The sequence below is a fragment of the Hyperolius riggenbachi genome, chromosome 6 (assembly GCF_040937935.1).
Source record: "Hyperolius riggenbachi isolate aHypRig1 chromosome 6, aHypRig1.pri, whole genome shotgun sequence".
Classification (NCBI taxonomy): domain Eukaryota; kingdom Metazoa; phylum Chordata; class Amphibia; order Anura; family Hyperoliidae; genus Hyperolius; species Hyperolius riggenbachi.
In genome coordinates, this window is record NC_090651.1 from 383686450 (window position 1) to 383700165 (window position 13716).

At 46.6% G+C, this 13716-nt stretch overlaps 1 protein-coding gene across 2 annotated transcripts in view; it reads right to left on the reverse strand.

The window, feature by feature from the left end:
• Positions 1-513: 513 nt before the first annotated feature.
• LOC137523112 (transmembrane protease serine 3-like) overlaps positions 514-13716 on the reverse strand; it is an 85517-nt gene continuing 72314 nt past the window's right edge. For both annotated transcript variants that reach the window (XM_068243332.1, XM_068243331.1), the window contains exons 12-14: positions 11846-11988; positions 2157-2309; positions 514-563 (exon numbers count right to left, since the gene is read on the reverse strand). In XM_068243332.1, the coding sequence (XP_068099433.1) occupies positions 543-563; positions 2157-2309; positions 11846-11988 (317 nt within the window). In that variant the 3' untranslated portion in view covers positions 514-542. The remainder of the gene's footprint in view (positions 564-2156; positions 2310-11845; positions 11989-13716) is intronic.

A 13716-nucleotide genomic window follows, 5' to 3' on the forward strand; every position in this document is an offset into this window, starting at 1 on the left:
ACGCTTGCAGTAAACGCTCCGCAAGCGTCCGTCTGAACCAGCCCTTACACTGTTAATGGCAGGGTTCCCAAACTTTGCCCAGGTGGTCACTGGGTTACTGGAATTAATATTCAGAAAGGTGGGAGGAGCCTACAAAAGCCAATCAAAATTCACCTATTGATTTTCAAGGGGAATATTTAATTGCTACCATTCTTGCACTGTTAATGGCACAGGCCTCAGACCTGGTACAGTTAATCATTGGGTGACTGGGGTTCAAATTCAGAAAAGGGGGTGGAGCCACAAACAGCCAATCAGATTTGTTTCATTTCAATGCAAATTATTGATACCAAAGACCGCAAAGCTCACATACTTGGTCATTGAGTAATTGTGTGTTAGGATTAAAAAAAGTGGGCAGAGCCAACACAAGCCAAATACATACCCGGGCAATGCCGGGCAATCAGATAGTGTTTTATAACCCAAACACATGAAATGGCAGCTGGAGTCAGAATGAAAGCATAAATATATTTATTATTCTATGAATTCACTGATGAGGTTTCGGCAGGTTATGGAATCTCGCTGTCGGTCTGCAGAGAAAAAGAAATAGCTTTATTATCATACTGTTTCACTGTTCAAGTGTATCTAAAATAAAAGCTGTCTATGCTGCGTACAGTAAGCAATCAGCTTCAAGGACCCCTTTCCTGAAAAATTGTAAAATGTAAAATATATGTGTATACATACAGTACATATAAGATATACATTTCTACATGTGTAAAATGTATTATAAGTAGAGATGGCCCGAACCGTTCGCCGGGCGAACATCTCTGGGCCTTCTACTACTTCTGGGTCGCTATGACTCGGAGTAGTACACCTACTCCTGTTACTCCTGTTGCCGGGCACTCTCTGCGCATGAGCGTGACGTCATTCATGACGTCACACACATGCGCAGAAAGTGCCCGGCAACAGAAGCGCAATCTAGGACGCGCTCCGCCGGGCAACGCAGGCGTACTACTCCGGGTCATAGCGACTCGGAAGTGGTAGAAGGCCCAGTGATGCAGAGATGTTCGCCGGCGAACGGTTCGGGAACCGTTCGCGACATCTCTAATTATAAGTTACTTCTTACCTATGTCACGGTTGCTTAGGGCCCATTCACACCTGGGGGGTTTAGCGGGCGCTATAAGCTTAAAGGGGAACTGAAGAGAGAGGTATATGGAGGCTGCCATATTTATTTCCTTTTAATCAATACCAGTTGCCTGGCAGCCCTGCTGGTCTATTTCTCTGCAGTAGTATCTGAATAACACCAGAAACAAGCATGCAGCTAGTCTTGTCAGATCTGACTTTAAAGTCTGAAACACCTGATCTGCTGCATGCTTGTTCAGGGGCTATGGCTTATAGTATTAGAGGCAGAGGATCAGCAGGGCTGCCAGGCAACTGGTATTGATTAAAAGGAAAAACATGGCAGCCTCCATATACCTCTCTCTTCAGTTCTCCTTTAAAGAGACTCTGTATAAAAAAAAAAAAAAAAAAAAAAAAAGAACTCCCCTGGGGGGTACTCACCTCAGGAAGGGGAAGCGTCAGGGTCCTAATGAGGCTTCCCCCTCCCCTGTAGCTGCAGGCAATCCAGCGCTGGCTCCCCTGAAGTGTCCCGCAATCCTCCCCTGACAACCCTTGATATACTTACCTCTCCGGGATCCAGCGCAGGTGCAGTAGCAGCTCTTCCTTCGGTCTATGCGGAAATAGCCGAACCTGATCATACCCACTCTACTGCGCAGACATAAAAGGACTCGCTCCGCTCCTGTGCAGTAGAGCGGATCGATCGGGTTCGGCTATTTCGGCCTTAACCTGAAGGAAGAGTGGCTGGTACACCTGCGCAGGGTCGCGGTAGGTAAATATTTACCTCAGCGCACTCCGGGGGACCCGTACAATTGAACGGTGGGATGGGGTAGCCTCATTAGGATCCAGAGGCTCCTCCCTCCCGAGGTGAGTATATCCCAGAGGGGGATATTAAGCAATATTAGGTATATGGCAAGCGATTCACAATAAAATGTGATGCCACACAATACAGTATTAAAGGAAACTGGTATTATTCCTGAAAGACAACGTACTGTATGTTGCTTGTCAGGATACAGTTAGGCCCGGTCCACACCTGTGCGGATGCAGAATGGAAATGGAAAGCTCACCTGTAGGCGGTGATAGATCCAGTCCAGCAGGGCGGTGAGGTTGGTGTAGACTCCAGGACGATTGGGACGGCCACAACCTTCTCCCCAGCTGACGATGCCCACCTGCCACCACAGGCCTCCGTCCTGGCACACCAGGGGACCCCCGCTGTCTCCCTGCGTTACAGAGAGAGCTCCATCACTGATCTGCATTGTGTTACCATAATCAGGACATGAACTTACATCAGCTTATTCCAAGTGGAACGCCAACATGGAGATTTCCACAAAAATGCGAGTTACTGAATTGTAAAAATGTCACCATGTGATAAATGTCAGAATGTAAATCAGGGAGAGGAAAGATGTTACAATGGGCAAACACTGACTAAATCATTTATACATCATTATTGTAAAAATGAAGCACGTTTTTGTTACATTATTTTCACCGGAGTTCCTCTTTAGCACTCTTGGGCAAGGAGTTCACTAGAGTTTTCCACTGGAATCCTCTTCCTCTTGAGTCAGGACTAGAGTGTTTATTAATGACTGCACCATCCATTCCTGCAAAGCACTGATTAATAATTATCAGATTTTGACTACAGTCTAATACATGTCGGTCAATATTGTCTGTACAATAGCGATGCTTCTAATGGGAGAAAAGAAGAGATAAATTGTGCTGAGCTGTTATGTAAGAGTCCTGACATCAATCACTCTGCAGTCATTTACAGGCGGGAATCTGGACTAATGGCGTTCTTATCAGCCAGCTCTATAGCTGCCTTATTGATCAGCTTCAGAGTAATAATATCCTCCGAAGATAGCGGAAAATGACAGGGAACCATAAACCGAAACAATGGCAGCTCTGCTAGCGGTACTGGGAAAAGATCGACAGTGCAAGCATGCAGAGACAAGTCAAGTCATGTGGGTCTGGGGTCTTCTTCAAAATGTTGTTCCACATGCTTGTTTGGGATTCCTCCAGGCATTCTGGTCTCCTCTCACAACCCAAAACCATTCTGGTAGGTTGATTACAGTAGCTTCCTGGCAGGCTTGCCTTAAAGAGAAACTCAGACCAAAAATTTAACTTCATCCCAATCAGTAGCTGATACACCCTTTTACATGATAAATCTATTCCTTTTCACAAACAGACCATCGGGGGCGCTGTATGGCTGATATTGTGGTGAAACCCCTCCCACAAGTAACCCCTCCCACAAGAAGCGTTCGACCTTTTGGCAGTTTCCTGTCTGTGAACCTTGTTGCATTGTGGGAAATACCTGTTTACATCTGTTTCCAACTGCCAAAACAGCAAGCAGCAGCTACATCACCTGCCAGCAGTAAAATGTTCATTGGAGTTCCTTTTTAAAACTCTTGCTACAGTTGTTATGAGGGGGGGGGGGGGGACACGACAACTGTGCAGTTTTCAACAGGCAGGGTAAGAAGGGAACTTGCTCGGCCTTCACCGTCACTTAAAGAGGAACTCTAGCCAAGGTTTGAGCTTCATCGCAGTCAGTAGCAGATTCCCCTTTTCCCATGAGAAATATTTACCTTTTCTCAACTACATCATCAGGTGGGTCTGTATGGCTGATATTGTGGTGAAACCCCTCCCCACAGTGTGATGTCATGACCATGGTCCTGGCAGTTTCCTGTCTGTGAACCTCGGTGCATTGTAGGAAATAACAGCTTTTTTTAACTGCCAAGCAAGCAGCGTCTCCCTCTGTGCATAGAACTCTCAGTAACGAACATTCCGTACAGATCACCTGGCAGTACTAAAGATGTCACCACCAGTGATACATTTCAGAATGTAAATCAGGGACAGGAAAGATTTTACATTGGGCAAACACTGACTAAAAAAAATCTATAAATTAATATTGTACACAATAAGTAATTGTATTGTTATTTTCACTACAGTTCCTCTTTAAAGAGACACTGTAACAAAAAAAAAATCCCCAGGGGGGTACTCACCTCGGGAGGGGGAAGTCTCAGGGTCCCAATGAGGCTTCCCCCTCCCCCGTAGCTGCAGGCAATCCAGCGCTGGCTCCCCCGAAGCGACCCGCAATCCTCCCTCGACAAGCCTGACAAGCGCTGATTTATTTACCTTCCTGGCTCCAGCGGGGGCGCTGTTGCAGCTCTCAGCTCAGAGATAGGTGGAAATACCCGATCTCTGTCGGGTCTGCTCTACTACACAGGTGCAGGAGACTTGCAGGAGATTTGCGCCTGCGCAGCAGAGCGGCCCGACAGCGATTGGCTATTTCCGCCTATCTCCGAGCGGAGAGCCGATACTGCGCATGCACTGGAGCCGGGAAGGTAAATATTTACATCGCCGCTGTTCGGAGGGGCACAGCGAGACCACCGTGGGACACAGGAGGACGGGGGAAGCCTCGATAGGATCCGAGGTGAGTACCCCCAAGGGAACTTTTTTTAGTTACAGGTTTTCTTTAAAGATTATCACCAGTGTCATTAACCAAATAGACGCAATGAATCTTCCCCTTATAGTCCCCCAATGTAGGTCCAGTGAATGAACAGAAATATAAATCAGCTGTTTGCCAGAAAATGACCATAATTGGTGCAGCCTGTCACAAACCCAAAGCCTCTACACTGAAGTCCGGAGCTCTGTGGCTCCCCACACTGTGTTGCCAGGACCTGCCCCAGCTCAGAGACCACAGCCTGATAGGTGTTCACCACCAAGCTGGGGGCAGGCTAAGGCAACACGGTGGAGGCTGTGGTGTTTTTTTTCCAACAGGCAGCAGGGTTTATCAATTCTGTTAAGTTTCGGGCAAACACCTGATTTATATTTCCCTTCATTCACCGGCCATACATTAGTGGATTACGTACATTATCACCGGCCCTACATTAGCGGATTACGTACATTATCACCGGCCCTACATTAGTGGATTACCTACATTAACACCGGGCCTACATTATACGGCATGCTGGCTCCTAGGACACCCCAACACAAACGGCCTCAATTCTGGTAGCTATGTGAGGTAAATATTTTTTGTCGGTAAAATACCTCATGCGTTATTTCCTCTTTTTTTTTAGCAATTCTGAAATATTTTTCTGCATTTCTGAACATGCGGTAAAACGCGTGCGGTAAATGCATAAAGTGCACTAAAATGTGCAGTATTTCAGCGGTAAGCAAATAAATAATAGTCTTAAATTGTATTCCATGAGTTAAGATAGTCTTTGGAAGATGTTTTTTGAGGGGGAAGGTATATTTGATTAAGTAGCAACCTATGAAAAGTATATTTATAGGCATCCCTTATAAAAAAAAAATATCCAGTAAATATTTGGAGTTTTATTTCTACTATTCTTCTACTTCTTTTCTATTACACAGTCTGAATAGGAACTCCACTAATACAACAATAGGAACTTCACTAAAACCTGCAAAATGTAAACAAATTGACTTTACCTCCAGTTACAGGCAGGTCCTACACTGATCAGTAAATTATGCGCTAATTTCCATGAGAATAGAGATTTTCAGTAAAATCAATGCAAATTACCTCACAAATTACTGCATAATTTACCGCATGCGATAATTCATGACTAAAACTTACTGCATGAGGTAAAACATGACTAAAATCTGCCAGAATTGCTAAATGTCATTACCTCATGAGGTAAATTACGGTTCATGAGGTAACCCTACCAGAATTGCTAAATGTCATTACCTCATGAGTTAAATTGCCATACATGAGGTAACCCTACCAGAATTGAGGCCATTGTCTACTCTCGGGCAACACAGCCCCAAAGGCCACCTCTGTCAGGTTCACTCTACTCTAAGGCCTTATACTATGGTAGGAACATGAGACTATGACGATAGTAAGGATGCTAGTGCCCATCAGATATTGTGTATTATTTCCCATCTAGCCCATGGTTAAAACCCATCTGCCGCGGGCTCCAGCTATACCCAAACGGAACAGACCATCGTAGCCGACACTAGACTGTCCGCTCCCGCTGGCTGTTCGTGGTCGGGTGCAAGCGGGAACCCCATCTTATAGTGGACATTAATAACAAGTAAGGAGAAATAAAAGTGTTTCAAAAGTTTTATGCAGTAACAACTGACATACGATAGTCAAGGAAAGTGAAAAACAAGGGCATACTTGTTATATATTATAATCAGGCAGTAGAAAACAGCAAGAGATAAGGAAATTGATGGATACCAGTCTGAACGCTCTCTGGGCTTGAAAGTCCAATTGATTTTACATTTATACAGACATTACTGCAGCTCTGCTCACTGTGCAAAGCTGATAACACTCAGAACACAGCTTCAGTCTAAGAAAACACATTCCTCCTTATAATTATAATATAATATCAGATATAGGGCTGGTGTACACAGGTTCATGGCCATATATAGGGATTATGCTGCCTGCTAAGTGTGATAAGCCCCCACCTCATATACAACACAAGAATGGCTATCACACTCCCCATTACATGGACACAGCGAGAGGCCAGCACAGCAGATAAAGCTAGTGTTAATGATCTATAGGGAGAAAATAGGAAGAAAGGGTAATTATACTTCCAAAAAGCTAATCAGGATAGTAGAGGGGGTAACAGTGCTATGCAGGGTGTGGTCAGTGGAGGGAGGTACATCTGCGTAGTGACACCAACCCTAGTGATGCCTCTGGTAGCAATGGGCACCCCACTGCCCTGAAAGGAGCTCATTTGAATGTCTTGCCCCCATTAACATAGACCAGGAGCACCACCATCCTGCATCACCATGTAGAGTCTATAAACAGAGGCGGGGCACCAGAGTTGTTTGAAAAGAACAAATGCAACTGCAAGGCAGTGTCTCTTCAGTCAACCTGACAACATTCTTCTAACAGTTTAAAAGAATTCTAACAACTTAGCAGAAGACTTCTTGAAACTTACAAGAAGGCTTCTAGCAACTATGAAGAATACTTCTCGAAACTTAGAAGACAGCTTCTAGCAACTATTGCGTAGTGGTTAGCGCTCTCCCCTTGCAACGATGGGTCCCCGGTTCGAATTCCAGCCAGGTCAACATCTGCAAGGAGTTTGTATGTTCTCCCCGTGTCTGCGTGGGTTTCCTCCGGGCACTCCGGTTTCCTTCCCATCCCAAAAAACATACAGATAAGTTATTTGGCTTCCCCCTAAATTGGCCTTAGACTACCATACATACACTACACGATACATACATAGACGTAAGACTATAGCAGGGATTAGATTGTGAGCCCCTCTGAGGGACAGTTGAGTGACAAGACAAAATATACTCTGTACAGCGCTGCGTAAGATGTTGGCGCTCTATAAATATTAAATAATAATAATAACACTTCTTGAAACATAAAAGAAGACTTCTAGCAACTTAGAAGATGGCTTCCACCAACTTAGAAGAAGACGTCTAGCAACGATGAAAAATACTTCTTGCAACTTGTCACGGACGGTTGCGGGGACCCAGGCGCGTCCTGGAACCGCCAGTGAAGAAAAGAACGATCGCACTCGATTCCTGCATCGATTGCGCCTCAGATCAATAGAACCAAGATTTGACGTGTAGTATCCCTATGCCTAGGAACAGCTGGGGGATCTGTCTTAGCTGAAGTGACAGCCTGGGGGGAAGGTGTTAATTAGCTTGGACATATTCCCTGTGGAAGGCACAATTCCCCTTTTGGTTCTGGGAACCAGGTGACACTTAGCTGATCTCATGGAGATGTTAATTAACCAAAGGATGCCTAGGTACAGCCAGGCAGGCTACGAATCCACGGGAGGTCTTGACACTTTGCTCCCTAGTAAAGATCAAAGGAAAGCCAGCTGTTAGCAGCTAGAACACCTCCTGAATTAACCTGAGGCTCATGGCATAATCCATAACTTCCCAGATCTGTAATATTTCTGGGGTTCCTGAGATGGCAGCTTCACCAAACGTGGGGGAAGTGTAGCATGAGCCCCGGTGCTGGTTCTGAGGAAGTTTCAGAACATTCTGAGGTAAGGACTGCCAGTTAGGCAGTTTGAAAATGCCCTGATGATACCACAGGGGTCCCACCCCTCATGTCTGGTATCAGGGCGCTGGGTAAATCGAGACAGACCTGAAAATGTTAATAAATCTGCCCTGACCTGTACGGTTCTGTGAGATAGAGCCCATATATGGGTAGATATGATTTCTAGCCCCCAGGATAAGGGGAGGGCTCATCTCATCTTCTAAGGGGGTGTATGGCTCCCCGCCCTCACTCCCTCCTACTGAAGCAGGGGCATAAGAATGGCTGAGGACCCAAACTCAGTGTCCTCCAGCCTGAAACATCTTGCACTCATCAGATGCCAGCTTGAGGATATGCTGGCATCCACCTGGTCTGAACTCTGAACTTTGATTGAAATCCAGAACTGATTTTTCCCACAAAAAGGACATCTTTCCAGGAACTAAGTATTTTTCTCCCTTCTTTTATTTTTCATACTGGCTATTACTGTTTTAAAAATTGTTGATTTTAATAATTGTCTGTATATATTAATTATTTATATTGCGTGAATAAACGACTTTCTCCAAGTCATTCACTGTCTGCTACCCTGCTTATCAGCACACACAGAACTGATCCCGGGTCTCTGAAGATACGCTACTGTTTGTTTGTTGTTGGCTAGACAGAATACCGTGTGTTTAACCATTTTATTCGCAGGACTAGTCAGTCAGTTAGTGGGCCCCACGGTCCCATGGTAACCGCGGTGGTGGCAGTCTACTCTGAACCAGTAGGTGACGTTGTAATTACCCATGTCTCACAGGCTCCCTTCTGAGTTGTCTGCGGCTAATTCTTAACGGTTCCTGCGCATTGACTGCGACCAGAGTTCGCACGATCTGTGCGCTGGCACCGTTTAGAAGGCTAAGTGCGGTCAGCCACTAGGGCTCCTGTGACACAACTTAACAGAAGACTTGTAGTAACTTGGAACAAGACTTCTACCAACTTAGAAGAAGGCTTCAAGCACATAGAAGAAGACTTTTAGTAACTGTGAAGAACACTTCCAGCAAAATAGAGAAGATTTCTACCAACTTAGAAGAAGACTTATAACAACTTAAAAGAAGAGGACTAGGAACTTAAAACACTTCTGACCAACTATGGAGAATACTTCTGGCAACTTAGAGAAGACTTTTAGTGACAGTAGGAGACTTCTAGCAACCAGAAATGGTGGCTCAAAACAGCGGTCCCACAGAAGAAGCCTGATACATTATTAAAACTCCCATGTGGATTAGTGTTTATAGTATAACTCCTTATGGTAAATAAGTAACCCCCCCTCCCCCCACTACCACCGATGTACCTGAGAAGGCATAGCTATTTGCTCATTCTCATATTAAAGGGGGGTGACTGGAAAATTCCCCAAATCTCTCTCATATCCATGGTGGAGTTCTTTCTAGGAACATCTGAGATCTATACATACAGTATGAAAAATGGAGCAACTAGACTACTTGCATGTTCTAGGTTATCACGATGCTAGCATTGATTGTTTAATATTCACAGGAACGTGTTCCACTCCCACAGAGAGGAGGTAATGTCCACCAACTGTTGTTACAGCAGGAAGCAGAACGGATTTCTATGACAGGTCCTCAAAACACATTGGGACTTAATTGGCATGATAACAGAATGAATCGAATTGTTTTTATGAGTCCCTATTAACCCCTCCTGCTTGCATTGCCTGCTGTTGTGTTATTAGGAGTTTTACCAGAATTATCTGTACAGGTTGTCGGTTCTCACCATCCCTGTATCATATTGTTGCATGCGGTAAATGATTGTGTTTTTATGGCTGCACATTATTTATGCGCCTCAGGTGTGCACCACGCTCCTACACCACGCTCGTGCACCACGCTCCTACACCACGCTCGTGCACCACGCTCCTACACCACGCTTGTGCACCACGCTCCTACACCATGCTCTGCAGCACTGCGGTGCCAGGTTGCCATAACTACAAGAGACACATCCCCTGTGTTAGTAGGAGACATAGTAGGCCACACAAGGCAGAAGACGTGATTGGCTAGACCCTCTATGCCACTACTGATGATTGGGCAGAGGATGTGATCCTGGAAGGGGTGGGGCTTGGCGCTGGGATGCAGCCAGAGAGGTGCTTTTGTAGCCTTCGGCAAAGCCTAAGCATCTGCAAAATGGCTGTTAAATAGAGCACTCTGTACCACTGATACAGGAGATGAGAGGCGCCCAATGTATGTAGCAATTAAAACAATGATAAATGAAATGAGGAAGGTTCGCATTCCCACATATGAAGATCTAGGCTTGTATATTCAAAAAAAAAGTTTTAATCCACAGAAAGGCAATGCATTTCGTGGGCTACAATCCTACTTCCTCAGGTCAATGAGTGCCTCTAAAACACAATCCATTCTTGCCAGCATTTTTTTTATTACCTACCAGGCTGGAATGATTGTGTTCTCCAGCAGAGCCATGTTATCTGCAGGGCTGTAGTGTTTATGGGTGTGTACCTGGCAGGGCTGTAGTGTTTATGGGTGTGTACCTGGCAGGGCTGTAGTGTTTATGGGTGTGTACCTGGCAGGGCAGTAGTGATTATGGGCGTGTACCTGGCAGGGCTGTAGTGTTTATGGGCGTGTACCTGGCAGGGCTGTAGTGTTTATGGGTGTGTACCTGGCAGGGCAGTAGTGATTATGGGCGTGTACCTGGCAGGGCTGTAGTGTTTATGGGTGTGTACCTGGCAGGGCAGTAGTGTTTATGGGTGTGTACCTGGCAGGGCTGTAGTGTTTATGGGTGTGTACCTGGCAGGGCTGTAGTGTTTATGGGTGTGTACCTGGCAGGGCAGTAGTGATTATGGGCGTGTACCTGGCAGGGCTGTAGTGTTTATGGGCGTGTACCTGGCAGGGCTGTAGTGTTTATGGGCGTGTACCTAGCAGGGCTGTAGTGTTTATGGGCGTGTACCTGGCAGGGCTGTAGTGTTCATGGGCGTGTACCTAGCAGGGCTGTAGTGTTTATGGGCGTGTACCTGGCAGGGCTGTAGTGTTTATGGGAGTGTACCTGGCAGGGCAGTAGTGATTATGGGTGTGTACCTGGCAGGGCTGTAGTGTTTATGGGCGTGTACCTGGCAGGGTTGTAGTGTTTATGGGTGTGTACCTGGCAGGGCTGTAGTGCTTACGGGCGTGTACCTGGCAGGGTGGTAGTGTTTATGGGCGTGTACCTAGCAGGGTGGCAGTGTTTATGGGCGTGAACCTGGCAGAGATGCAGTGTTTATGGGCATGTATCTGGCCGGGCTGTAGTGTTTATGGGCGTGTACCTGGCAGGGCTGTAGTGTTTATGGGCGTGTACCTAGCAGGGTGGCAGTGTTTATGGGCGTGAACCTGGCAGAGATGCAGTGTTTATGGGCGTGTACCTGGCAGGGCTGTAGTGTTTATGGGCGTGTACCTGGCAGGGCTGTAGTGTTTATGGGCGTGTACCTGGCAGGGCTGTAGTGTTTGTGGGCATGTACCTGGCAGGGCTGTAGTGTTTATGGGCGTGTACCTGGCAGGGCTGTAGTGTTTGTGGGCGTGTACTTGGCAGGGCGGTAGTGTTTGTGGGCGTGTACCTGGCAGGGCTGTAGTGTTTATGGGCATGTACCTAGCAGGGTGGCAGTGTTTATGGGTGTGAACCTGGCAGAGATGCAATGTTTATGGGCATGTACCTGGCAGGGCGGTAGTGTTTATGGGCGTGTACCTGGCAGGGCTGTAGTGTTTATGGGCGTGTACCTGGCAGGGCTGTAGTGTTTATGGGCGTGTACCTGGCAGGGCTGTAGTGTTTGTGGGCGTGTACCTGGCAGGAGTCCACCTTCCCGTCCAGGTAACCGGCACACACCATCCGCTCGCTGATCATTCCAGGGTAATGGGAGGACTGGTTGCAGACCTTACTGCTGATCAGGTGAACCTTGGCCTCGCGCAGGACTGGAGACAGCTGGCCTGTATGGGGGGGACAGAGGGGACAGGTGACATGCATCATCTGTATAACAAAACAAGAAACAAAAATATCCGTTAAAGGGCACCTGAAGCGAGAGGGACGTGGAGCGGTGGAGTAAACTACAATTCATAGGGCCCCTAGAGAAACTTTGATGACCACTCCCCCAATGTTCCCTTGCCTCCCCTTGGTACCCTTCCTGGCTTTGGGCCCATCTCACGAGGGTCATACAACAAGTGAGGCCATCATGAGCTTCCCACCCATAACAAGCGTAGCCACAAAACCACTTGATCTGAAGAATAGTCCCCTGTGTTGGAGGAAGGGAGGGTTGGTAATTGGGGACCCCTCACAGCTTGGGTCCCCCCCCCCCCGCCCCCTGCGATCACAGGGGCAGCTCATGTGTATTTAAGCTCCTGATATGGATGCTGACATTTTTATTTCCTTTTAAACAATACCAGTTACCTGGCTCCCCCGTGTTCTTTCGTGCATTAGTATTGTCTGAAACACACATGAAACGAGCATGCAGGTAATCTAGTCAGAGCACCTGATCTGCATGCTTGTTCAGGGTCTATGGGTAAAAGTATTGGAGGCAGATGATCAGCAGGACAGCCAGGCAATGTGCATTGTTTAAAAGGAAATAAATATGTCAGCCTCCATATCCCTCTCACTTCAGGTGTCCTTTAAAGAGTTAGCCCACCCAAGCCACAAAGGACAGGCTAATGGCCCATATTACCCAGCAGTATGTGCACCATACACTAAAGTTACATAAACACGTCGGATTTTTGCAAACGACCCGTCGTTTGGACGTCCAAATCACGGGTCTTTTGGACATCAAATTGGGCGTGTGTACAGTCTGTCGTTCAGCTGATAAGACTGGACTTGAGCTATCAGCTGAACTGTACATACGCCCAATTTGACGTCCAAACGACAGGTCGTTTGCGAAAATCCGACGTGTGTACGAGCCTTAAAGCTGGCCATTGTTTGGCTTAATCCCCCCCCCCCCCCCCCTTCCCCATGCAGAATTAGTAAGTTTGCTCCATTTCAGGCAGTTTATTAGTTGAAAGGATGATCACTGGGGATGGTCAGTGAGATGCATATAAAACTGAGATACTGATGTACAATTTTTAAAATTGTTTATGCAAATGTATGCAGCTTAAATATGTGTGGTCCACACATGATGGATAAAGTTCAAAACGCTCACCACCTCAAACTAGCAATTGGGGGAGATACTGTACAGTATAAAGACTCTGTGCGAAACCTTGGGGTGATCCTGGATGGAAATCTAAAACTCAGACAGCAGGTATCAGCTGTCGTCAAGTCTTCCTTCTTCCATCTAAGAAATATAGCAAAAATAAAACACCTTATCCCAGCTGAAGACCTACCTGCCCTGGTTCACGCATTTGTATCCTCCCGCCTAGACTACTGCAACGCCCTGTTCATCGGATCTACAGATAAGGCTCTGCGCCCCTTACAGCTAGTACAGAATGCTGCAGCCAGACTCCTAGCCAATGCCCCCCGCAGCTCACACATCACCCCAGTACTGCAAACTCTTCACTGGTTGCCAGTAAAATGGAGAATCAATTTTAAGATCTGCCTGCTGACATTCAAGGCTCTACACCACATGGGACCCAAATACATAGCGGATCTATTGGAACTTTATGCCCCTCCACGCACCCTCCGCTCTGCCAACAAGATGAAGCTGGTTATTCCCAGGATACACTTAACATTTGGTG